The sequence below is a fragment of the Siniperca chuatsi genome, linkage group LG13, assembly GCF_020085105.1.
Source record: "Siniperca chuatsi isolate FFG_IHB_CAS linkage group LG13, ASM2008510v1, whole genome shotgun sequence".
Classification (NCBI taxonomy): Eukaryota; Metazoa; Chordata; class Actinopteri; order Centrarchiformes; family Sinipercidae; genus Siniperca; species Siniperca chuatsi.
In genome coordinates this window covers 7,507,788-7,534,500 of record NC_058054.1, presented here as the reverse complement: position 1 = coordinate 7,534,500, position 26,713 = coordinate 7,507,788, and the positions used below count along the sequence as shown (strand labels likewise).

The window sequence follows — 26,713 nt, the reverse complement described above, 5'->3', positions numbered from 1 at the left end:
GAGTGATGTGGCGTCCCCTGGTGGGAAAATGTAAAGGCCTCTGTGTTGGCAGCTGATAGCCAGCAGCTGAGACCAGACAGCTATATTTACACATTCATAGTTTTGCCATTAGTAAGCATTAAATTCAGTCGACGTATTTTTAATATTGACCTTTGCACATCAGAAATGTTACTTTATAGGTTTTACAACAACAAAATATCCACATTTGACTATTAAAAAAACTCTGAAGAACCATTTTCAGGTGCTCATTTTGTGTAATATTGCTATGCAGACTGTTCACTGACTATAAATAAGCCTAAGCAGCATTAACGGTTTTAAAGTGATTATTCTTAATACACTGTTTATTTCATGGAAGAGGATTCATCAAATGCCTCTCCATTATTGCACAACAACAGCTCAAGATGACTTCATGTGGAAATATTTATTTTAAAATTCAAGTTCAATATCTTCACATGTAAGTTTCTAAAATGCACACGACAATCCAATTCATTCAACCACTTTCCTCTTGAATAACTTGTACGCAAATTTTAAGACAGCCTCCAAATTGAGGCTTTTATCTCTTAATGACAAAATAAACGTGAATGACAGTTAACAAATGTCAGTAATGAAGCCTGTGAAATCTATATGAGAGCAAGAAAATGTACTGTTTGGCACTGCAATTTTCCCCAGGATCACTGGGATGGTTTTTTTGGAAACTGTAGACTTGTTCACTACCAAATATTTCCAACAAACAAACAGATAAAGTGATTGTGGCAAAGACCCACATACATACAATGTGTACTTTCAGATATCAACAACCCAGACAGTCTTTCACTTGCACTTATATCAACTTGGCAGCATGCATGGTATTTATAAAATCACCACATAGCTCAAAAATAGAAATTGCACATTCGTCAGGGGGTCCATCTGTGAACTGTCACAACTGTCCTTGTGTGTGTGTGTATGTGTGTGTGTGTGTGTGTGTGTGTTTGGTAACGAGGGTGAGCGCTGTCATGTGGTTATCTCCCCTTGTTCAGTCCGTGTCCTTCGTCCTAAGTAGGTAAATGCCGTTTCAGGACTTCCTTGGCGTTGCCGGGCAACGTCTCAGGGAAGTTCACATCAAACTCCACCACCAGGTCTCCTCTCTGCTCGGGGTTTTTGGGGAAGGGGAGACCCTGTCCGGCAACAGTCTTTCTCATGCCAGGCTTGACGACATCCGTGATCTTCATGTTGCACGTCTTCCCGTCTATCGTCGACACGGTAACCGAGCATCCGCACAACGACTAAAAGACAAGAATATGGAAGTCAGAGTGAGAATCAGGAGAACGGCAACCCACACACGATCTACTACTGTGGGCAAAAATAACACATGAATCTGTTCATTGGCTGAGATTAAAGCCAAAATCTTCTTTTGTGTGTAAACTAGTGCTGTAATATGGTTGAAATGAACATCATTATAGTCGTAACGATGTGTTCTGATATCAACATATTGCACGATGTAGCAAATGTACGCAAATTCACATATAAAATAATAAAACCGATATTCAAAGCAGCTGACTGGGATCTATTGCTATTCATTACATGAAGCCAAAGTCGTCAGCGTGTAAAATAAAAACACCAGTTGCTTGTAATCATTAACAATCATTTGACAACATATATTTGGAAACAGGAACAGGGAATAATCATGTCACCACGATACAATTCAGCTGAAAGTTGACAAAAGAAAAGCACTGAATTATTGCCCAGCTCTGCTGTAAACACATTTACACACTTAATCTCAGAATGCAAACATCTATTATCACTGTTGGCAGATGTACTTCCTGACTAATACTGGATTTCTTTAAGCCAATACTGACATCTGTATTTGACAGTTTAAAAAAAATCTTTTACACATAAGCACATAACATAAACATTTTTCATAAGAATCCCTGTTTTTAAAGAATTGTGACTGAGCTGGACACTTGGGACTAATATTGAAAAATAAAATTGTCAGTGTTCAGAGGACAAACTATATACCAGTGACAGTTTCTAAACTGCCTCAAACATCTTTGGCATTTTTGTATTGCAATTTCTTTTTTCTGCCTGTCGGCCAACTTATACATTGCCACTTTATATCTGCGATAAGATAATATTGGCCGACATATCAGTGCGGCTCTAGTAGACTGCGTGCAAATTGCTCTAATTCTTGCAAAATGGTTTCCCCAAACCGGCCTCCTGAATATCTACAGTTCTTCAGCTATAAATATCCTTGAAGCTTGTGCTACTTGATGGACAGTTGAGATTGAATTGGCCGTACTGTACCATTAGTCCTGATCTCTGATTGGAACTGACCCGAGTCCATCACACTTTGCTGTATATTTATTTACAGACCTACACAGGACCATAGATATTTGAACACTGAGCAAATTATACAACTATTTTTACAAAATAAGCTTAATTTAAGGTCCATTTGATATCTTTTCCAGAGCTTTCAACCATTATAGACCACATCAGCAGTCTTCATTAGTGGATGGAGTTTGCTCAGCTGTCGTGGAGATGGCTCACTTGTCATCAGGTGATAACAGGTGGTCGTAATCTCTCTATTCAAAGATCGTCTTTGGCGTTGGACGTGAGCGACCAGCTTGATCTTTCCCTCTCTTTTCTTGTCTTTCTAACGAAGACTGTGAGATGCTGTGGAAAGCTCCGGAAAAAGCTAGGGGTCAAGTGGTGCTTGAGTTAAGATTATTTTATCAAACTACTGTTTGACCAAAGTCATGAATGAACTTTCATGCTGATATACAACTATTCTGATTATAGTATAGTATTGATTGTTTTTTATTGACTGGAAACATTTAATGTGATTAAAAGGTGATTTGAAATATGAGACGAGGCAGTGAGATCCATCTCAGAGTGTAGGAGGAACCATATAAGAACATCTTGCAGTGTGTGAGCGTGGGTGGGCGCCGCCTCTCTGCCCTCCCTGTGATACAGCTCCTGTTTCTCAATGTTGATGATCTAGATTGCATAAGTGCACAGCCAAAGCGTGTGTGCGGTTCAGTACTATGCTCATTCAGTACGCCTGTACTTTCCAGGGAAAACAACTTTTGAGGCAGACTACCTACGGCTTATTGATTGTGACCAGGCTTTTTGGAGCATCAGAGCTTTGAAGCAGCACTCTAAACTAAATGTGAGCTTGTTCTGAATCCCCCCCCCCGTGTGTGACTAATCCATCTATCAGACTCTATTAATACTGCTACACTCAAAGTCAAAGTGGGTGCCAGAATAGAAAACGCCTCACCTGTCGTAAGCTCACACGCACAGGATACACAATGTTCGAGCCTTCCCGCCTAAAGTGAGGGTGTGGCTTGTCCTTGATGACGAAAACAATGTCAGCAGGAATGGTAGTGGGCGACTCGTCTCCCTCGCGCGGGAACGTGATCTTGGTTCCCTCTTTCCAGCCCCGCTTGATCTCAATAGTGAGAATCTTATCCTCAGTGCGCATGGTCCTGCCATCTGGATTTAGCCTTTTGCGAGAGATTTTCATCCTCTTGGTGCAGCCGTGGAAGACCTCCTCCAGGGAGACCCTCAGTTCGTGGATGATGGCTGGGTCCTGCTTCCGGCGCTGCTGCCCTCCGGGGCCGACATGCCCGTCGCGGGGGAATCCGTTCAGGTTGAAGCTGGTGAAGGAGCCAAAGGGGTCGTTTCCATCCACCTCCATGTCCTCGTCGTCTCGGCCGTTGGCTTTACGCCCGAAGAAGATCTCGAAGGGGTTTGAACCCCCGAAGAAAGTAGCGAAGGTGGCGTGAGGGTCCCCATGGAAGGTGTAGGTGAAGGTGCTGCCTTGTCCATCACCAGTGGGCCCGTTTCCTCCCTTGAGACCTGATGGGGAACAGAAATGATTGATCAGTCATCCTAACATTAGCACTCAGCAGTGGGAGAGGTTTCTGCCACAAGTGATGCCTACTTTGACAATAGGGATGCACGATCCAGTCCATCAGATAGGTATTAGACCAGATACTGACTTTATTACGCGGACTGGGTACCGGCCATGAAGTGACTAATCCACATTAAATACAGTTTATTAGAGCTGCAATTATTAGTTGATTAATTGTAGTAGTTAGTTGATTTTTCAGGCAAAAATATCAAACATTAGATGGTTCCAACTGCTCAAATGTGAGAATTTGCTGCTTTTCCTCAACCTTAACATTGTTGTGAACTGAATATGTTTGGGTTTTTGTTGACACCTGAAGACGTCACCTGGAAATTGCGATGGACATTTTTCAATTAACCAACCAATGATTAATGACTTTATTGAGAAAATAAACACCAGATTAATCAATTTAGAAAATAAATGTTTGTTGCAGCCCTGCAGTTTATTTGTCAATGTCATTCGAAAATGTCAGTGTTTTGTCTTAAATGCATTCAGTCACGACAGCCAGTCAGTCAGTTTTTAGTACCATAGCAATCCTTAGTATCATGTTAGATATAAATTATCCCAGTGACTTCCACAAATTTGGCAAAAGGAGAGCACTAGTATTGAACCGGTATACTGGTCAGTACCCTGAGTTGAGGTATCGGGAGACTAAAACTTAGACAAAAATACTTTATAGTACAAAAGTGGATCAAATTATGGAGCTCTTTAAAGGACAGTCAGGAACTTGAGTCTCTGATGGACAAATTCTGAATCTATACACACTCAAGATCTTCCATTTTTTGAGATACTGCAGTAGATAATCTACTCAGGTAATGAGTTTGTCCAGTGGCAATGTTAAAGAACTTGCATTTTCTCACCAATCAAGCACACATATAGATGCTCTGTTTGTTGTACGGCTGGAGTGAGTCTTTAAAGGAGCCATATTGTTCATGTTTACATTTTGGGGTTCTAGTAGAATTCATTTGCAGGCTTTACAGGTGAAAAAACAGCTTGTTTCACTTGTACCGCCCCTTTCTGAAGATGTGCAGCATGTACCCTTTGTTACATTAAATGGTAAAATAATTATTTTGTAAAAGATGGAGATGGCCGGTTGTCTTTTTCCCTTCCTCACATCAAACATGCTTCCCACCCATAACCATCTGGACTGAATATTAAACCTCTATGTTCAGACATTGTAGGTAGGACATACTGTACATACAGGCTTTGACAATCAAAATACATTTTTTGTCAATTACAACACCTACATTTTTAAGAAAATCTGGTGGAAATGGTGACAGGCCTTTTATTCCTCTTATAACAGAGGCTTATAACTGCAGATATAGTGTAATAGCTAATCCGTACAATAAAATGCACAGAACTGTAGGCCTATGAGCTGCTGAACAGCTGTTTCCTAGGCCTGCTGGTTGCAGTGAGTGACTTGAATTAAAGCCAGCTGTGTTTTACATCCAACCATCCAGGCTTTATAACGGGTTTATAACGGTATTGGCCTATTGAAGGTGAATTAAAAACCGTCACACAAGGGTAAAAATGTAATTCAATGCGATTAAAAAAAAGGCACATTACCTTCCTCTCCATACTGATCATAAACTTCTCTTTTCTTCGGATCACTGAGGACTTCATATGCCTCGGCGATTTCCTTAAATTTCTCCTCGGCGGCTGCAGACTTGTTTTTGTCCGGGTGCCATTTCAGCGCTTGTTTTCTGTAAGCTTTCTTAATATCCTCGTCTGTGGCTCCTTTAGAGATACCCAACGTTTTATAGTAATCTTTTCCCATTTTTCAGGTATCTCCGAAAATAAGAAATACAATTTAAAACAGCAGAATAGACCCTCGGAGAAAGAGCTGTTAGACTGGACTGGGTGGACTGGTCGACGGATGGTTGTCACTGCGGTGAAGCGGCCTCAGTCCGGACTAATAAACAGTAAGAAGCCGCGCACAGATACACAGTGTGGGATGAAAACCATTTAGAGGCGGTTAGTCAACGCCGTGGACCTTCTGTTATTTATCCGTGACTGGATGCCCCTCTTTAAATAGCCACAGCTCCCTCTCCTGCATCCGCAGCGCCAGCGTCAAGTTCAACGCAAGAAATAAATCTGGTTCCGGTGTGTGTGTGTGTGTGTGTGTGTGTGTGTGTGTGTGTGTGTGTGTGTGTGTGTGTGTGTGTGTGTGTCAGCTACTAAGTACTAATACCACACTGTAAAAATAATCTGTTACAAGTAAAAGTCCTGCACTGAAAATGTTACTTAAATAAAAGTAGGCTATATAAGTATAATCAGGAAAATGGCCCCTGTGACTGATATACTATTATATATTATAGCATTAGATTATTATTACTCGTGCATCAATTTAAAAGCAGGATTTTACTGTTGTAGTTGGTTGAAGTGGAGCTAATTAAAAATAAACATTATGGATTAATCTGCTGATTATTTTCCCGATTAATCGATTGATTGTTTGGTTTGTTAAGAACTCAGAGTGACACCTTCACAATGCTTGTTTTGTCCGACCAACAGTCCAAACCTCAAAATTATTAAAAAATTAATTAAAATTATTAAAATAATTAAAAGGAAAAGCAGCGAATCTTCACATTTGTGAAACATGAAATGTATATTTGCATTAAAAATGACTAAAGGATTATCTAAATAGTTGGCAATTTATTTTCTGTCAATCGACTAATTGATTAATTGACTCATCGTTTCAGCTGTACTTGTATAAACTGTTGGGTAGTTTAAGTTAGAACAAAACATCATATTGTATAAGCTCTAAATTCATTTGTAAAGTAACTAGTAACTAAAGCTGTCAGATAATTTTAGTGGAGGAGAAGTAGTGGCATGAAAAGAAAAGACTCAAGTACTAGTACCTCAAATTTGCGCTGAAGTACAGTACTTGAGTAAATGTACTTAGTTACATTTCACCACTGCTGGTAGGTGAGTTATATTTATCAGAATGGACAACAAAATATGGTCATCACTAATGGTTATGGCCAGATTAGCCTGCTAAAGAGGGTCCTGGGGCAAAAATTGGCTGCTGGGCGCCCAAATGAAATCACAACTCATGAAATAATGACCACAAATAATGAGAGTGACGTTTAACCAAATCTGAGGCAACAATGGCTGTACCATTTATAGTCTGTGCCTGATTTGTTTTTTTAATTTAGTTTTTATTCATTGGACATGTAGGCCTACAACAAGAACTGCTTTTATTTTGAAAGCCGGCTACTGTCTTTTACACATCATCCAGGTGAGAGGTGAAAAAAGTCCTGCTCATTGTGTTTTCTGTAAGTTATAAACAGACGTCATCACACAGCAAACTGACAGCTGGAAAAAAAATCACAACAAAACCATAACCAAAGGAACCGCTATAGGAGTACTGTAGGAATGTCAGGCGATGAATTGGTTTATTTGGTCACAGTAACTCACTTTTTAGGTCCACATACAGAATAAGTCACTATAAGAATACTATTCAGGTAAAGTCACTTAATTATAGAGCACATTTGAAACTAAAAACATTAACAAAGTGCACCCTTGTTAGAAACAAACCTGTGAAATGTCCAAATGTTTATTTATTTAGATCCCCATTAGCTATTGTAACAGTAGCTCCTTTTTCTGGAGTCCAGATGTAAAGCATCTAATATAATATATGAGATTATCAGAGGTGAAATGTCTGAAAACCACATGTGCCCAAATGTTCACATGTTGAAATGCTGATTCACATATAAACCTGTTAAATGTGCTTCACATGTGATGTGTTTAAGCGTTTCAGAGAAATAAAAAATACAAATGTTTTAATTTATTTATTGTCCATGTCCTGGTCCCATGTTAAATTGTGTTTTCTCCGTTCTTTATCCATTTTGTTTCCATGTATGTTATTGTTTGTTTGTTTTGTGAATATGTGGATGTGTTGAGTGTATGTTGTTTATAACAGAATAAACTCCTGCCAAAACAATCTCATATATACAAAACATAACAGAAAAAAAAAGCCAAAACGAAACAAATAAAAGTAGCTAATTGTAGATTTTTTGGGGGCGGCTAATTCAAGTTTTCCAAACAAGACAACAAAACAATATTTTCATTCTGTGCTAATTGTATATTAAATTAAAATAGCAGCAACAACAGCAGACCATTGACCAATAAAGGCAGAATATAGATATTGTCCTGTTTTTCCTGCTTTTTGTAGTTCAGTGAAGTTATTTATGTACTCTGTGTGTGTCATTTGACCCGAGCATGCATTATCCAGACCATTTCTATTGTATTGCCTCAACACATCAAACCCTAAACATGAAGGTTTTTTGCTCAATTTCAATCAAAATTACATACATTTATATTATATTATATAACTCTGGCAGCAGGTCCTGAGGTAGAGGAGGGGGCACAGTGATGAAGATGATGATGATGATGAGCTGTGGTCGGCTCTCTTGCAGCCACAGCGCCACCTGCTGTCCCACAGAGAAAGTGAGGTTTTCTCTTTGAGCAAATGTTAAAAGCGCTTATGCTGCATTGGCACTGCGCTCTGCCAGTGAGTCAGCGTCAAAGCAGAGCTGCAGGTCAATAATCTCTGATTATCATCAATGCATCATTTCTCTCCTTTTTTTTAAATCTTTTTTTTTTTTTTTTTTACATCTTGTCCTTTTTTTTAGTCTGGAGGCTAACTAGTTTCTAAACGAACCATGGATCAGTTTCGTGGTTTATTTGTTAAACTGGACCAAAACAAGGATGGATTCATATCTGTGGCGGAGCTCCACAACGAAATGAGGAAGCATGGGATCCTCTCAGCGGATGGGAAGGTCCAGGTAATATTCTTAATAATGTTTTTTTATTTTTACCCGCATGTATGTGCACTGTATGTGCCAGGCTCTAATGTCACCACAAACCTGCTAAGTGTTTTTTTTTCTTTCTCTCCTAGAATATCATTGATTCTTATGACAAAGACAAAGATGGCCTGCTGGATTATGAAGAGTTCCTCAGCTACATGATGGACAGAGAGAGGAAATGGAAAATTTACTTTCATGACCTTGACAAGAACAAGTGTGGTGAGTTGTCAGAGCCAATTACCTCTTGAAAAATGTTATATTTCTCAAGGAAACATAAGAAAATGCTATAAAGTGCAATAGCCTTGTAGGATACATACCATAAACACTATGTAATGATTGTTGAATCTGTTTTTTAAGCATGTTGTTCTCCTTTAAACAACATACTGTGTTTTACTACTGATGTAGAAGATGAGTAGTTCTACCTGGGCATATTCTTCATGAATATCATGACAATAAACTGTATTTTCAAGGTCAGACCAGAAAGGCACAGTAGACAATCCACTGCACAGCACTACAGGCTGTGATGCTTGCACTCATAGAGTTTACAGTATCACTGGAAGAAGCAGTATCAGTATCTGTTTGTAATTGTGTGCATTTCTTCTCTGATCAGGGGTGATTGACCAGGACGACATCATATGTTTGTTTAAGGAGTTAGGAGTGGTCATATCAAAGCCGAATGCAAAACAAATAATTCAAATGTAAGATTTTGTTTTTGCCCACTACCTCATGGATTCATGGTTGCATTTAAACAAACATATATAAAATATGTAAAAAAAAAACAAAACAAAAAATAACCTTAGCAGATGTAGTTCTGGGTTCAGCAGAGTTTAAAACACATGTTTGCACGTTTCACACGCTCATCATCATTAGTGCTTTTTAAATAGGTGTCATATTGTAAAGATTTTGGCATCACTATACAAGCAGGTACCTTTAGGGTATAATGGGTGGATAAGTTAACCATAGATTACTTTATAAATGGGTCTATATATATATTCATGCTTATGGAGTAATTCATATCTTAATGCAAATAAAATAAGTTTTGCAGTCTTGCAGTTACAAGCTTGAGGACTGCTGCACAGCCAAAAGGGTGCTTCAGGTCACTACCTGCCAAACCTGTGTAATTATGTACTATAACAGCGTATCACTGCTCTGTCACAAATCAGTTACTTATTACTGATCAATAAAGACATTACCAGCAACTTTTAAACCATTAAGATTCTTCATTACAGTATGTGATGAAACAAACCAACAAAACGCTGAGAATTTGCTGTGGCTGTTGTTTTTGCGAACACCAGGATGGATAAGGACAGTTCGATGACGGTGGACTGGGGTGAATTCCTGCACCATGTCATCCTCAACCCTGTGGACAACATCGGTGAGCTGGTGTCCTCGTGGAAACACAATCTGGTAAGAGCTTCTGGCAGCATCACGCTCATGTTACGTTTGATGCTTCAGCAAAGCAAAGGTGTGCACGAACTGTGACGCATGTGCCGTCCACTTAAGCATGAGTAATAACACAGGGATTAAAGGATGTTAAATGTGTTTCCACATTTTGTTTGTCTGTAGGTTTTTGATGTGGGTGAGAGCCGCGCAGCGTCCATCGAGTTCCCTGAAGAGGAGTCTGGTTTTGGTGCGTGGAGGACGTTTGTCGTCGCAGCAGGACTGGCAGATGCTGTATCCCGAAGTGTGACGGCACCCATCGACCGCCTGAAGACCCAACTTCAGGTCAGCTCCGCTGTCAGGTGCTACTTCATTATTAGTGAAATGCATGAGTGGATGTTTGATCCCAAACAAATACCCCAGAACATGTTACTTACTAACACCAACGCTTGGTTTTTTGATGGTCCTCAATGGAACAGTATATCAGACTAACTTGATATGCAAACACAAACACCTCCATACATGCATGGCACTGGCTCAACTGTCATAATAGTGGTGACATTTAAGTTTCACTCTGGTGGGACAAAAGTTTAAGACAGTTACAGAGAATCCTTGGAAGCACAATGAGCTTTGAGCTACAGAACTTCTCACACTGGGCATAAAGGTTTGCACAGGTTTTGTGTGATTGTTGACTTGTATGAAGCTCAAGTAGGATTTAAGATGTCTAAGTGCAGTGCCATTTACTGTATAACTTATTCATAACTTAACAGAGAGCATTCTTGATCTGAAACCTCACATAAACTCTATTTAACAAAATAATCTGTGATTAAAGGTCTACTCACTATCTTTCAAAGCTTTTAACCGCATCTCACAGTGTAACTTGTTCTATTTGTTGACCGAAGAGATGCAGTTTAAAGCTCCAAAAACGAGTAAAAGGTCCTTTGAGCTTAGATTATTGTGTTACATATACTGTTCCCAAAGGTCCCGAATGAACTTCCATGGTTAAACTCACATAAAGTAATTTTAAAGTGAAATTTAAAGGAGTATTTCCTCAGTAACTTTAGCAAGACAAACAAGCATAAGCCAAATTGTAAAGAATGAAAACCAGAAGTTTCTTTTTCTTTGTTGTAAATGACCTGGTGTTACTTTACTGTGTCGGGGAGTAAAGACAGTCTGTTATTAGCTAGCCCACCTTGTTTTACATAATTTCTCGTTTCTTGATACTGGAGGAGCATTCAGCTTACAGTTTACTGCATGTGGCATATTATTAACATGTATGAGAGAGAGAATGGGCCAAAGGATTTATGAGTCTCACCATATGTGTTTAGTGGGTTTTTTTTTGCAGCCGCTGTAAGTCAATGCTTCTCATTATCCTTCATACACTTTATGCTGAAGTATCCTGGACAAAGAGCTCAGTCTGCATAACATCTAGTTATGTTTGGCTGTAGCTGACACTGACCTCTGACCTCTGTGGATGGAGCAAGTGAAAAGAGATTGACAGCAATATCACATCATTTTTACTGTCTGTGTTTTGTTTTAAACTGTCGCTCTAAAAGAAATATGTGAGACCCTGTTATTTTTGTAGCATCCGTACCTGTATTTATCAACAAATTGTTTTTCAGGAGGCATCACATTGCTGCACATTTATTGCAGCTGCCTATGACTGTGATTTATAAAAAAGTATTTCCTGTGTGCTCTGTAGGTTCATGGATCCAAGGCCTTCTCCCAAGGCTTTCAGGAGATGAGGGCAGGTGGTGTGCGGTCGATGTGGCAAGGAAACGCCGTCAATGTGCTGAAAGGAACGCCACAGTCAACGCTACAGTGTCTTATCTACGCCCAGGTGAGGCATAAAATAGCAGACAGCCTCTCTAGTATGAATTATGGATGCACCAGTTTCCTATTTCTAATTGACAAGTGCACTCAGAGCTTCTCTACTTTGTCTAGATGAAGGTGTACACCCAAAACAGAACACAGGACACCCTGACGGTGCAGCAGCGTTTCGGCTTGGGTTGTGTGTCCGGTGCTGTTGCTCACGCTGCCTTCTACCCTTTAGAGGTATCAGAGATCAGTGGCAGGTCTGAGTGCTTTAACATTTCTGTCCTGTCCTGTATTTTGCATAACAGCTGAACACTGTTAAAATATAGATTATTACAATTTTTTTAATTTAAATGTAGTATGTAGTATGTCACTGCCCTATTAACTATGATGTCTTGGTTTAATTATTGTAAACAAATGAGAATATTGTGGAGATGATTCTGTTGCATCAAAAATACATTTTTTTTAAAGCACTTGGGTGCTTTAGGCAGTCATGAGGAGGAACACACACACACATTCATAAAATCTGACGCTGAGATGCTGAGTAATGATAATGTGCAAGAAAAGATGACACTGCTATCTTGTTGCCATTCTTCATGGGCATGACAATGTCATGTCATGTACAAGTATAATAAAAAAGTTTTATCTTTCACTTTATTCAAGAGGTGAAAAATGTTCGATGTGCTCCTTTCACATACTTTCACATACTCCCAAGGGAGACTGAAATGTTTAGTTGCCTTTGTGACACCCTCAACTTCTAAGTGCCACAAAGCAGTTTCCTTGCTGTGCTGTAAAACAACAGATTTTATACCAAATCTGACCTGATGCCACATATTATAAAATCCAGTACTGACGCTGATAATCTTCTCATTAATGATCTCCCTTGTTTGCAGTAATCCCACCAATGTCTCAAATGGTTGTGATAATTATTCATGCAAAGAATGTGAAGTAGCATTATTAAATATGGATGTGTGTGTATATCATCTAAATTGATAGTAATGTGAAAAGTTGGGGTTTTATTTTGCAAGAAATTTTAGGAAAAGCTGCAGTGAGTTTTCATTTACTGTAGCACCATTACGACTAGCGTTATTTAAAATAAAATCAAAGTAAGTGTCACATTTTTTGAAATAGTAAATGTTTGGAATGAAACCCCTTGTTTGTATTTTGATTATTGTGAATATCTTGAATGTGTAAAATGTAAAATGTGTATAAATGGAGGTTCATTTTAGGAATCTCTCTCCTCTTATCTCCCCTACAGGTGATGAAGGTGAGGTTGAACCTGCAGCAAGCTGGCACCTACAATGGTGTTGTGGCATGTGCCCAATCTATTTACAGACATGAGTCGATGTCCTCCTTTTACAGAGGATTCAAGCCGAGCATCCTCTGCATGATCCCCTACGCAGGTGTGGAGTGTGCAGTTCATCAGGTGAGACAGAACAACACTCAAAGATCAAATACATGTTCATGTGACAGATACCATCTTTAACGAGTTGCTTCTTATTGCAGTCAATCATGAACTGGGCAAAGAGTGATCCAGCCTACAACAGTGACTCCAAACTGTTTTTCTTCAGTTTTGTGGCTTTTGCTTCTGGACAAATGACCAGTTACCCACTGGCAGTGATCCGAACTCAGCAGCAAGCACAAGGTAAACCTGTGCATATTCTGTGACGCATTTGAGATTATTTGAAACCATTTGAGATGTTTTACTCATCAGCATTTGTCTCGTTTTCCAGCTTTCAGCTCAGATTCACGTCCGGCTTCAGGTGTATTACAAGGACTTATAGAGATATATGAAAGACGTGGAATTAGAGGATATTATAATGGAATGGGAGCCAGCTTCGTCAGGGCTATTCCATGTGCTCTGATAAACTACACTTTAACTAGAAAATTTGAAAATGTGTTTTGCTCAACGGAGTCTTGAGATCTAGCAAAGAAGGTGATTTCTTTGCGTGCTGAATTGTTGCTTTTAAATTTATTTTTTTAGGGATTTAATCAAGAACCCAAAGAAGACAAAAACTGTGAACTCTTATTCATGTTAAATGAATGTCTAAAAATAACTGGAATCCTTAAAAAATGGCTGAAATTGCAAGTCTGCCAGACATGTATTATCATGTGATTCAACCTTTAATTAACTGTAGCTTTTTTAAAGCTTGAGTTAAGGTTTACCACTGACCAAGAGCATGAGATATGAGTATTTAAATACAGCACACCTCACTGAGTGCTGATGCATGGTTGACTTGTAATTTACAAGTCTACAAGTGTAATAAATGCCCACTTAAGATCGGGCTGTGTAAATGAGGACATGTGTGAGCTGTACAATAAACTTTTATTTCATTACAGGCAGGCATCTTCTTTTCCATTTAACATTAAACAGTGCTAAACAGTTAGTTGATGTGTTGTCTTTATAATGAGTTTGAACAATGAGTTGTGTCTTACATTATGGGTGTGTGAATATTTGTGTGTTTATACCGTTTTTGTTTTTTACAAGTCAAGGCATGTATTGGATTTTAAAGTGTTATGACAATTGTTGCTAATTTATCTATGTAACAAGTCACAGCCACAGTTTATAGTAAGGCAGCCAAGTTTGGAAAAATCATAACATTATAAGACTATTATTAAATGTGTAATACTCATTATTATCACAAACATGAAACGCTTTGACAAAGTTATAAAGTATAGACTAAAGCATGATTTACAATTGCAATGATATATGCAAAACATTACAAAATATTTATTGTTAAAGAACCAGCTACAAAGGCTTATTGATTTCAGATAAATATGAGAAATTCAAAGTAAATAAGTACATATACTAGAGCAATTTATAGGCATGTGTACTTAACCATAGTATTTTCATTTTATGCTACTGAAGGTTCTACTACACCGCATTGGCCAGATTAGCAACCAATAGTGGAGAGCGACGTCAGATTAGACAAAAAAAAACAACGTGTGGCTGTTATCGCGAGACAAAATTTGACCGCGGGTTTTCCCGTCCACATCCCGTGTATGAAACCCGCCATCTTGTTGCGCCGAGGAGGAGAAGAGCAACGGATATGGCTGACTACAGCAGCGTGGCTCCCCCGTCCTCTAATGCCGGTGGCGGAATGAACGACGCCTTTAAAGACGCTCTACAGCGAGCACGACAGGTAAGACGACTATTATGTAATTTAGTCCAAAAATAATTTCGACGTAAGGAGCAAACAGCGAGTTTCGTTGCTTTCTGCCGTTATACACGGCTTCACGACAGGCTAACGTTAAGTTAAGCTAAGCTAACGAACGATGACTAGCTGACGTTGCGCCACACTGCAAAAGCGAAAACAGAAGCAATCCTAGTGGAGTACTGATAATGTACTGATTTAAATTTCACAAATACGATCAGTTATTGGGAACCCAAGCTTTTAATGTTTATCACACATTAACCGATCAGCTAAAGTGGAAGTATAAGCTTCCCTTTGTTGGGCCGGACTTCCGGACAGAAGTGTAGGCCGCAGCCAGCGTGCTTGTCCAAACGCAGCAAACACGAACAGCAAAGAAATCATCTAAGTTGTTGTTTGTCTTTATTTGCTTTGTGTTTCAGATCGCAGCGAAAATCGGCGGTGATGGCGTTGCGGCACCCCCAACAAATGAATTTGGCTACGGAGGCCAGAAAAGGCCCCTGGAGGACGCTGGTGGGTATTTTCCCATGCCTAACCTGAATATCGGTCAGTGACTCAAATCGATTCAATGCAAGTCTTGATAGTTAATGCTTGCCTCTGTGTATTAGCAGCAACTAAATTATATTTGCCTAGAAATGTTCTTGACTCAACTAAATTAAATCTACAGCAATGTTGTCTTTATATCAATGTGCATATTCACCAATAAGTGTTGACATTATGTACATTACTACTAACCACATGAGCAGTTCATTTTCATGTTGGTGTTTTCAATTTTAGCCCATGCAGTTTGTTAGTTATTGCATGTGATTAGAGTTGGATGATTTTTTTTCACTGTCTGTCTTCACAGCAGTTTCAAATCAGTACCTGTTGTTGTTTATTATTTGGGGAACAAATGTGTAATCTCACGATTTAATTTAAAAATCGAAGTGTTGGTGATGGGGATTTTGAGAGTCATTATACTGCTTAAGCAGGTTCAGCCAGTGTTGGTTTTGGTTTCAGTTTAACTTTGTTACAGCAGTCCTGCAATACATCCTCCCTTCATGAAGATAGTAATATTCAGTGTTCGTTAAAACAGTTGGAGTGGTGTTGATTCAGCCCTGTCATTTAGGTGCTGTTGAGCTGTATTGCACACAACTGAGAGTTGTGTCTAAAATTTAGTCTGTTTTCATTTTGAATAGGGCGGACACAGTATTAGAAACATCTAAACGCAATACAGTTAGACAGCACCACAAACTACAGCCTCCAAAATGATCATAAAGTCGGTTCAACGCCTCTCTGGAGCAGTTTCAACAAAAACTGAACATTATAACTTTCACGGAGGTAGAATTTAATTGTAGGACTGCATTAGTTTTCGCTAGGTGTACCTAAAACTGTCAATTTAGAGTATATTTCAACTCTATGTGTGGTGGCTATGCAGGCTTTACAAAATTAAGTAAAATTTCAGACAATGCTGATAAGCCATTTTCAGATTGAACACTGTTAGTAATGTGATGGTAGGTGTAATGAGAGAAACTTATGCTGGTTATTATTTCATGTTGTCACAGACCAACCAGAGACAAAGAAAGTGGCTACAAATGATGGTAAGTGACCTGATGATATAGTTAGTTAAATATGTGGCTGTAGTTTTTAATGATTCCCTACCTACTACCTAAAATTAGCATGAATTGGAAATTTGGTGCATGGGTTGATCTTGTATACGCTGACTTTTTCCCCCCTAATGTACTGTAATATCTATCTTTTTTTTTTCTTTTTTTCCCAAGCCTTTTCAGCGATGGGAGGAATGGGTGGCCCCCCAAGGTAGGTACTTGAGTTAAATTAAATTACATTTTGTCTTCCACATTTGGCCATTTATTACAAAGCTCACATTGATTTGTTCTGTTATTCTCAGATCAATATCAGAGGAATTCAAGGTTCCAGATGGAATGGTTGGATTCAGTAAGTTTTCGTTCAAACACAGCAAAAGCATCAGTTTAGTGTTGTTAATATTGAATATTTGAAGGTAACACACCTTTATCTTCTAGTTATTGGAAGAGGTGGCGAACAAATATCACGTCTGCAGCAGGAGTCGGGATGCAAAATACAGATCGCACCTGGTAAGTTTAGATCTCTTTGCAGATATTTTGGATCTGTTATATCAAGAAATTATACTTTTTGTTTTTGTTGTGAAGTTTGCATTAACTGCTCTTTCTCTGTGTTGTAGACAGTGGAGGAATGCCAGATAGGTCAGTGACATTAACAGGACCACCAGAGTCCATCCAGTAAGTTTTTTATTTTTGTTTAATGGCCCCCTGAAGTGAAAATCTTAGTTTTAAAAGCATGTAACATAGACTCACTGTATTTCGGACAACACGGTATTCCGGACAGTTGACCTTTTGTATGTAAATTATTTAAATACATTCTTCAAATCAAATGTTCGCTCTTTTATCTTCTAAGCATCCAAGAAGAATCTGCTTAATTAATTTGTCAGAAATCGCAGTGAGTTTCCAATGTCCGTCTGCACATATAGGCAGGTGGGAAGGATTTTTTGACAGGACCCTCCGGGGTGGGAAAATACTATATTCAAGGTTTAAGGTCTCACTTTTTTTCTTTTTCTTTTTTTATGAAGTTATTCCACCGTAAGTTATAAACTTTATAAGTTTAGAAGTACTACATAAGACCTTTTCCCAGAGACAAGGCGAGCAATCAAGCTTGTGTATGCATGTATTAAGGCAGCGAAGCAAATTTACTACAGCAAGTGTCCGAAATACTGCAAGTCTACGTTACATCTTTTTGGAGCCAGGGTTGTACGTAGTAATAACCAACAGCTGTCAGTTGTTACTCACACTGGGGGGTTGAGGCGTGGTGGGAAATGGGGAAAAAATATTGATGCTTTTTGTGAGGGGGGACAAATCACATACTGCCTTCTTGTATATCAGATATTTGTTGTAAATGAAATTCCAGCAACTATAGTCAATCTTAATTTTTGTTGGGTCTTTGTCAAGTATTTCAGTCTGTATTATGGTCATTGTTCTCCCACCAGGGCTGCAAAGAGGCTACTAACAGAGATAGTTGAGAAGGGGCGCCCGGCTCCAGCGTTCAACCACAACGACGGCCCAGGAATGACTGTCCAGGAGATTATGGTCCCTGCCTCTAAAGCTGGACTTGTCATTGGAAAGGGGGGAGAAACCATCAAAAGCCTTCAGGTGAGTGTCCAATCAGTGTTTTTAGTAGCAGATTCATATAGTGACCAATAGTGACCACAGGGACAGTCTTTTAAGCACATTTGGCCCACACACGCTCTGATGTTTTTTTTTTGGGGGGGTTTTTTTGTTCTTTTTTCCTGCAGGAAAGAGCTGGAGTGAAGATGGTCATGATCCAAGATGGACCCCAGAACACAGGTGCAGACAAGCCACTCCGCATTTCAGGAGAGCCCTTTAAAGTTCAGGTGGGTCCTCGCCCGTGTGACCATTGCACTTCTAACATTATATCGGGATATGATAGCGTAAGACGTATTTTGATATATGAGCTACCTCTGCTTTCACCCCTTTGTTGTGTAAACCCGTGCCTAGAGCCAAAATGTCCCTCTACATGCCTCGTTATTTGTCTCCATGGAGACTAGTGGAGTATTGCTGTGATGAGATGTACTTTCTTTTGACTTCAGCAAGCCAAGGAGATGGTGATGGAGCTGATCAGAGATCAAGGCTTCAGGGAGCAGAGGGGCGAGTATGGTTCACGAGTTGGGGGAGGCGGAGGACAAGGCGGCAGCGGAGGAGATAGCTTGGATGTGAGTATTTTGTAATAAGTTGTTTTAATTTGTTCAGTTTGGAGACAAGGGTTTGAATCCATTTTCTTAACTTTGGTTTTGTTTTCTGCCATCATTTAGGTTCCTGTCCCCCGTTTTGCAGTAGGAATTGTTATTGGCAGAAACGGAGAGATGATCAAGAAAATACAGAATGACACAGGCGTCAGGATTCAGTTTAAACCAGGTGAGTGACTAAGACTGCTCATTAATGAAAAGAACTGAGAAACAACCTTGGCCTAAAGCAAAGTCATTTGGACAGAATTAAAAATGTGTATGGTCAGTGATGAAAACTCATGCACCACGCTGAACAGCTGATGTATAACCCTAACCCTAAACTATCTGAGACCTGAACACACATAAAGACTTTGTAGTTAGACAGTGGAGTAGTAGTTGGAGAGTTGGTTAAATCCCAGGAGCAGAAATTCAGAAACTCTTGTCTTGATCGTCTCTGATCAACCTGTTTTCTCCCTCCAGATGATGGCAGCACTCCAGACAGGATAGCACAGATCATGGGCCCCCCTGATCAGGCTCAGCACGCAGCAGAAATCATATCCGATCTGCTGAGGAGCGTCCAGGCAGGCGGCCCCCCAGGACATGGGGGTGGCAGAGGTCGTGGTCGCGGGCAGGGGAACTGGAACATGGGCCCCCCTGGTGGCCTGCAGGAGTTTACCTTCACTGTCCCAACCATGAAGACCGGCCTCATCATTGGGAAAGGCAAGTGACCCCTTAACAGCAGGGCTACACTTTGTTGAAAGTTTAAGTGCCATAGCTTTACGACAAATCCGAAGTGTAAAGCAAAGGGAATTTTAGGATATTAAGTTCAATAATATCTGGTTAAATGTCAAAAAAAGCATCATTCATTATGTTAGGGGATGTAGCACTTGTGGGTAAAAGGAGAAAAAGATGACAACAAAACCAACAAATTGGAGCAGAACAGAAAATGTAACTTGCTTTAGAGGGTTTTCTCCCTTTTTGTTAGCACCTTGACTTTCCACTTCCTATTAAAGGAAGTTAAAATGGCCTTATTTTGAACCCAGTACATGGGATTGACACAACTGGTTGTTGCACGATTTGTATGCTTATTTCTTAGTTTTTAATACATTTAAATCACCCCCAAAAGGTCGTGCCTGGTACTCATTATACTAGCTTGAATATCTCAAGTTTACTGATGTCTGTTAACATGCACGTAATTTTAAATGTGGCACATGTTATCAGTATTCCAGGGTTACTAAAATTTGTGCTGTTTTGTCCTCCACGCTCCTCTTGTGGTCTCTTAAGGAGAGAAGCTGGTGAATTCATTAAAGGTAAACGTATTTGGCTGTTGTGGTCAATGTTTGTTTCTGAACTCTTCAGGTGGTGAGACAATCAAGGGCATCAGCCAGCAGTCTGGAGCCAGAATTGAGCTACAGAGGAATCCTCCACCCAACGCTGATCCCAACATTAAAATGTTCACTGTTCGGGGCTCCCCTCAACAGATCGACTACGCCAGGCAGCTGGTGGAGGAGAAAATTGGGGTAAGACACAATAGTTTGATAATGAGCCCCCATGGAGGCATTTGTTTCCTTTTTTTTTTTTTTAATAAGCTGGTTTACTGACCGGGACGTTTTTGTGTTTTCAGGGACCAGTCACTCCAATGGGAGGCCCACACGGTCCCCCTGGTCCACATGGAGGTCCAGGCCCACATGGTCCTCCTGGACCACCCGGACCCCCTGGTGCTCCCATGGGTCCATACAACCCTGGACCATACAACCAGGGACCTCCAGGACCACAGTGAGTACAGTGGCTATTTGTTTTTACCTCATCTTTAAAGCTTGTTGTGATAAGAAGAATACTCACACGGGTGAATGTGTGGCAAGTTGATGGTTATTTATTTTATTTTTCTTTCATCAGTGGTCCACCTGCGCCATACCAGCCTCAGGGATGGGGCAATGGCTACCCACACTGGCAACAGGGGCAACCTGATCCAAGTGAGTACCTGCTTTCAGTTGACACGCTGGTACATTTGACGTTTGATGGGAATTGAAAAGCTCTTAATGATTATCCTATTGCTCTGAAGTCACTAACTCAGATACATATCATATTATATAATGGGCAGCTATAACTGTATGTTTATAGCTTTTATCTTGGCCTTTGTTAATGAATCTGGTTTGTGTCCAGATAAAGCAGCAGCCGATGCCAATGCAGCAGCGTGGGCAGCCTACTATGCTCAGTATAGCCAGCAGCCGCAGGCTCCCATGACCCCGACAAGCGGAGCTCCTGGCACGACTCAAACCAACGGCCAAGGTAACTGAAGTGTTTCTCGATTAGCAAGCGTGTCTGTGCTTCTAGAAGAAGCAGAAACTGTTAAGACAGGCGTAGAGCAGTGTAGTTTACTAGCTTTACTTTTAGTAGTGTCCTGTGCTCATGTCTTCCTGGTGTCGCTAACAGGAGACAAGTTGGTTTGGTTTGACCTTTTTAAATAACTTTGCTTTTGCAGAGCATCCCCCTTTTTTTTTTAAAAGATCTTTTTTATATTACTCCAGGGACAGGATAGTTTTCCCCCCTAGGCTGACAGCTCGACGCAGGCAGGTGGAGGACGAACAGCTGAGAATGATTCACTAAATACAAGTACCGTCTTTTTTAACAGGTGACCCACAGGCTGCAGGTCAGAGTGGACAGGCAGATTACTCCAAGGCCTGGGAGGAATATTACAAGAAAATGGGTATACGAACGTAGCTTCAGTGTACACCTATTAACACAAGACAGTCTAAACAGCTACTGGGCATTCAATCGGCTTCTTTTTCAGGTCTGCGTATTTGTCAGTATTGCTGGCCTGCTGTGGAGCGTTTTCTGTGTGCCTCCACTTGGTTTGACATTTGACGCCTGTGCTATTTAGACTGCAACACTTTGACTATCTACAGGACTGAGCTGTCGACACAGAACCACCTTTTTTATGAGCTTAGAGTAGCTTATTTTCTAGACTATCTTAGGGCTTTATCAACATTGATGGCAGAGTTTTTCCATGCACCATGAATGTGTCACTGCTACTGAATGTGTAGAGTTTAAATAATGCAATGTAGGATCAATGTTGTGAATTTGTTTCTGATCTCATTTAACATTTGGATGCATTGACCAAGTTTTCCCTTCTCTTTGCAGGTCAACAGAGTCAACAACCTCAGGACTACACGAAAGCCTGGGAGGAGTATTACAAGAAACAAGGTTTGTACTCCTGTTTGTGAAATTAGACTTGATGCCGATATCACACTTAACTCATTGAACATATTACTTCCCAATCTGAGATCTCTAGATTGCTCAACTACAGTTACATGGAGTTATAATGAACTCTATTGTTTGTGCATTTGTTAATGCATTTATATCGTGAAACCACTGATTTGCATTGTCAGTTCTGTCTTTGTTTTCATGATGAAAATACAATCACAAATTTGGAGTCGCAACAATAGTTAGTAACTTCTGTATTTGCATCATATTTCAACACAGTTTGGCGTGTATGAGGCAAATGATTTAGGAAAAAACTGTGATCCTGGTGTTAAGAGTATGTGATAGAAACTTCAGTGACTCGAATGGGGGGTTACATTGTGTGAAATGTCCAGTCAATAGCTGGAAATAAGAATGTCCATCCCACATAGAGAGACCAGTTAAAGACGGTTTACCGTGATAGAGGTATTGATGGAAAACTTTCTGGTCAAAGACGAGCAACTACACAGCAGTCATTTGGAGAATAAGGGAGAAGATCTGTGGGTGTCCAAACTGACAGTCTTGTCTTTTTAATAATAAATCATGCATCAACTTTTTCTATTAACTTTCTATGGAGGTAACATCCAGAAAATGGATGATGTACAATATTAATAAATCAGATTTCTGAAGTGTTCGCCCGTAGATCCGAGGTGAAATGTTTTTTTAATGTTTAAGGGCGGCTGTGCTCCTTTAGCAGCCCTCTGTAGTAGAGTACCTGCTCTCTCAGCCGCCCAACAGAAAGGCAGAAGGTTTCTGACCTGCCACCCAGAGAAAGTGGTGGTGGGTTCGTTCCCCTTCTTATAAATGTCATCTCCACCTCAAATGTTACAAACACTAAACTGTTACTGTGGTCTAAATTTGTTCTGTTTTTTAAAGGGAGATTAGTAGAAGTTGGAACTAGTAGTAGTTGTTGGTTGATATGCTGGGATGCATGTTACTGTTATGTAACTCGTAGGACTTGGAATGAAAAGATGAATTGCTTTTAACTTGGTGGTTAGCTGCCCACACTACAGTAAACAACTATTAAGCATTTACATTAGGATCTGATAACCTCAAGCGACTGGCCAGTGCACCAATGGGTTCTCTATTGTTTTACCCTCCAGGTCAAGCGGCCCCTCAGGCCACAGCGGCGGCGGCGGCAGCAGCAGCCTCCCAGCCTGGAGGCCAGCCAGACTACAGCGCTGCCTGGGCGGAGTACTACCGTCAGCAGGCCGCTTACTACGGCACAGGCAACCCTCAGACAATGGGTGCAGCACCACAAGCCCCTCAGGTACACCCCCGATAAGAATCTGCCCTCCACATCCACTGAATACTCAATTCTTTTGTGCCCTAACCCCTTCCTTCATCAGGTTTACAGGGTTCCAGTGACTGCAGCAGCCTCACAAACTTAACCAAAACCATTTCCTCCCTGCACAGATTTTTAGCTTTTTATTTTGGGAAGCTGAGTCCACTGTTTCTGCTGTTAACATGCAATGTATCTTCTATGTATTTTTTTGCACAGGGCCAGTAATGTGAAGTGGACATAAAGTAAATGCTACATTGTCGAAACAAAATCCTTTGTTAAATGTTTGGATGCAGACGCCTTGATGAAGATCTTAAATTTCCTTGGTTTGAAAGCGTTTCACATAGATGGCAGATTACCCGGCGAACACGTCCTCTTTCATTTTTTTTGTTTGTTTTCCTTTTTCTTGTAAATGCTTTGTTTTTAGTGAGGTAATTATACATATGGTCATTCCAGCCCTGTATCTACATTAAATGTGGTTAGAACTCATGTTTATTAAACTGTAGACATTACCATGTAAATCATCTCAGTTTTAAAATGCTATTGCCTGTTGTGTTTTTGCAATAAAACAAACTGAAACCTCCTGTGTTGGTAAGTTGGGGTGGTTTTAAACCAAAAGGGTTCAGATGAGTTTCTGTACGTTTTTGTTTTACGGAGGGGGGGAAAGTTTAAAATGCAGGCCATGTGTGTGTTTAATTGTCCAAAAAGGTTGACTCAAAGTTGTGCTGTCCTGTCTCTCTCCAACTGTCTATAAGGCTCTTAGATACATTATGTGCGTGCAGTGATCCTGAGTGGTTCAGACCAACAAACGTCCTTGTTGATAGACATTTTTTTTTACACTTCTGCTTGCTGACTTCTGCTCTGACTTTAGTAGTAGACAGATGTTTTGTCATAAGAAAGTCATCAGGTATCTATGTACCCGTAAGTCATGCATTAACTGCGTTGCTGTGGCACTCTTGAATTGTATCTGGTTTGCTGACATTGTTGAGGTAGTATGCACTGTATTTTGCCTTGATAGACACTTCCTCCTCCACAGGCAAGTTTAGAAAAGCGGTAAGCAAGTGTTCTTCTTAACATGTTCCTCAGAAAACGTGGTTTCAAGTAATGTTGCATATTTTTAGTGTTATATAATTTTTTTTTTTTTTGTGCTGTTCTTTTTCCAGGACAGTCGGGTAAATTGCCACTGTATTCAAAAATGCATTGAAACTTTTGTCTTGCCCATTTGAAATTGCGAACTAACTCATGTATAAATTTGTTTTTTAAAAGAATGTTTTTTTAATATAAAAACATTGCAAAAATCGTTTTTGCTGTGCCCATTCTGTTAGTGTTTATCCAATATCAAAACATAGATGTTGTAGGGTCGGGGGTGGCTAAGCAGTCTTCATCCATCAGTTGAGCCCTCCTATACTGTAAGTACAAAATTGTGACTGACTCTGAGAGATACCCGCCTATTTTTGATGCTTTATAAACTGCAAAAGATGTAGTATTTTTTTAATTTTTTGTCAAATATTGCTATTTTCCCCATGTCTCTGGGTAAGTATGAAATGTTCTGAGGGAGAGGAATAGTACTTTAGACTGATTCTTGTACCACATGTTTCTGAGACTCATTTCCCCTTGTGTGATTCCACTAACTGCACAACATTCAGACTTTGAACCTTTACAGTATGTTGATATTTTGTAGATTGTTAGATTGTTTGTGTAGGTAGCATTTCAGTGCCAGTTGGATTTCTGGACTGAGGGTTTGAATGTCAGCACTCTGTTACACTGTTGGTAGGAACTGTTTTAAGGATGTTCATGTGGTTTTTTGCGTTTTGAATTCCTGACCTGCTAAGTGCCATTGTCTAGTTGAGACTGTTATGTTTTTACATGCCATTTATTGCAACATATTGCTTAGAAAAGTCTTACTGCATTACTCCAGTGTAGCATGCTTAGGTTTCTGCTATTACTTTAATGTACTATATGAGCATGTGGAATGCTAGTAGTGGAAGAGCTTCTGACTAGTTCAGTATTGATTATGACATTTTCTGAATGAGCACTGTTGTGAAAGGCTATTCATTTTAAAGTTAAAAAAAATCTTGCAAAACTGCATTGTTCACTGATGGCAAACAGTGCAATATATCTGATCTTTGCAGTGTCATCCCAGACCTTGCACCTTAGGTTCTGCTGCAATAACACAGGTAAGCGAAACCTAAGGAAACAAGTGTTTTTGTCCAGTGACATTACCCAATATACATGCAAAGAAATGCTTACCTGTGTCTTTAACATGCCTCAATGCATTTATGCTTAGTTGTAAAATGTCCAAGATATTTAAGTATGAACAGCCCTTTTTAAGATAATCTGCTTTCATGAATGAACTGCATGATATGAGCTGTATGACTTGTTACATGAAGTTTGACTTTTTCAAAAAGTGACTTTACCCAGAAAAAGTTGTTGCATAGGCTCACTGAGGAAATGTTGTCATTGTCGTATGTGCTTAATATTTGATGATAGCTTTCTTTACATCCCGGTAAGTCTGACAGTGACTGTAACATCGATGCTTTAGACAACTTTGACACTGGTATATTTAAACTGCATGCCATGCAAACCTGTTGTCAGAAGTAAGCAATGTGCTCAACCGCTAGGTCAAAAACGGTGAAATACATGATTTGATTTCTGTCGTGGTGTGAATCTGCCCTCAAGTGCAGTGCAAATCTACTATTGAAACACTGCTGCCTTCACTTCTCGCTCACAGTGTTGGAGGATGCTGCAAGCTTAGGTCATAGAATCAGGCCCTGTCGTAGTTTGTCCCCAAAGGAGGAATCCTTTGAGTCAATCCCACTGCTGAACGTAGACCGTTCAAGAGCTCCAGTGATAAGGTAAAACAGCAACGCAATGAAATTTGAATTCTGTGACTGCAAAGTGTTGGTCAGATACATGTTTTTCCAGCTCGGATTGTTTTTTTTTTAAACAATGATGCCATAGTGTATTTAGAGTTGTCTGATGGTTTCTTTTTAATCGCTTTAATGCTTTCATCAGTAACCTTTAGTCAATAGGAATGTGCTTTAGAAAGTTGGATGAGGACAGGAACTAATGTACTTTCAATTACATATGCACTTTTATTGGCAGTAAATTTGGGGTTCAGTTTAAAATCACTTTTCTGTGTAGTTCAAGGGTCAAGTTGTTTTGTTTGAGGCTGTTCACCATGTACATGTGAGATGCTCAGTGTTTCAACACAGTTCGTGGGGGTGTAGAAGACTAAACAAGGAGCATGCCTTAGAGGTAAAAAGGTTTCATGTGCTGTGTATATTAAATCTATTGGTTTGTTTTTTCAATCAACTGTTTTGACTTTTGAAATGTTGCCATGTTCATTAATAAAATTGTAACAAATAACCC

General features: G+C 39.8%; 3 protein-coding genes across 12 annotated transcripts; 2 read left to right on the top strand and 1 right to left on the bottom strand.

Moving 5' to 3' along the window:
• Positions 1-406: 406 nt before the first annotated feature.
• dnajb4 (DnaJ heat shock protein family (Hsp40) member B4) lies at positions 407-5,980 on the bottom strand. The gene is made up of 3 exons (XM_044219992.1): positions 5,456-5,980; positions 3,257-3,837; positions 407-1,262 (listed from the first exon to the last, which is right to left on the bottom strand). The coding sequence occupies exons 1-3, from the start codon at positions 5,664-5,666 to the stop codon at positions 1,032-1,034; spliced, it is 1,023 nt and encodes a 340-aa protein (XP_044075927.1). The 5' UTR covers positions 5,667-5,980; the 3' UTR covers positions 407-1,031.
• Positions 5,981-7,736: 1,756 nt separating this feature from the next.
• Positions 7,737-14,279, top strand: slc25a24l (solute carrier family 25 member 24, like). The gene is made up of 10 exons (XM_044219877.1): positions 7,737-8,676; positions 8,790-8,916; positions 9,308-9,395; positions 9,993-10,104; positions 10,264-10,422; positions 11,780-11,917; positions 12,022-12,132; positions 13,151-13,318; positions 13,399-13,537; positions 13,626-14,279. Exons 1-10 carry the CDS (start codon positions 8,554-8,556, stop codon positions 13,811-13,813), a joined length of 1,353 nt encoding a protein of 450 aa, XP_044075812.1. The 5' UTR covers positions 7,737-8,553; the 3' UTR covers positions 13,814-14,279.
• A 597-nt stretch (positions 14,280-14,876) lies between these two features.
• fubp1 (far upstream element (FUSE) binding protein 1) lies at positions 14,877-26,710 on the top strand. Of its 10 annotated transcripts, XR_006380462.1 has the most exons (21): positions 14,877-15,035; positions 15,467-15,590; positions 16,589-16,624; positions 16,805-16,841; positions 16,933-16,979; positions 17,066-17,137; positions 17,245-17,302; positions 18,064-18,226; positions 18,370-18,468; positions 18,685-18,807; positions 18,907-19,009; positions 19,300-19,539; positions 20,179-20,339; positions 20,444-20,595; positions 20,716-20,792; positions 20,983-21,108; positions 21,452-21,526; positions 21,961-22,023; positions 23,163-23,329; positions 23,561-25,518; positions 26,073-26,710. XR_006380462.1 is itself a non-coding variant. In XM_044219869.1 (20 exons), the coding sequence occupies exons 1-20, from the start codon at positions 14,943-14,945 to the stop codon at positions 23,567-23,569; spliced, it is 1,992 nt and encodes a 663-aa protein (XP_044075804.1). In that variant the 5' UTR covers positions 14,877-14,942; the 3' UTR covers positions 23,570-26,710. The 10 variants fall into 10 exon arrangements, 9 of the variants coding, with proteins under 9 accessions (XP_044075804.1, XP_044075805.1, XP_044075803.1 ...); XM_044219869.1 differs by having other exon boundaries at positions 15,467-15,557; positions 23,561-26,710; XM_044219870.1 differs by having other exon boundaries at positions 17,245-17,266; positions 23,561-26,710.
• The last annotated feature ends 3 nt before the right edge of the window (positions 26,711-26,713 follow it).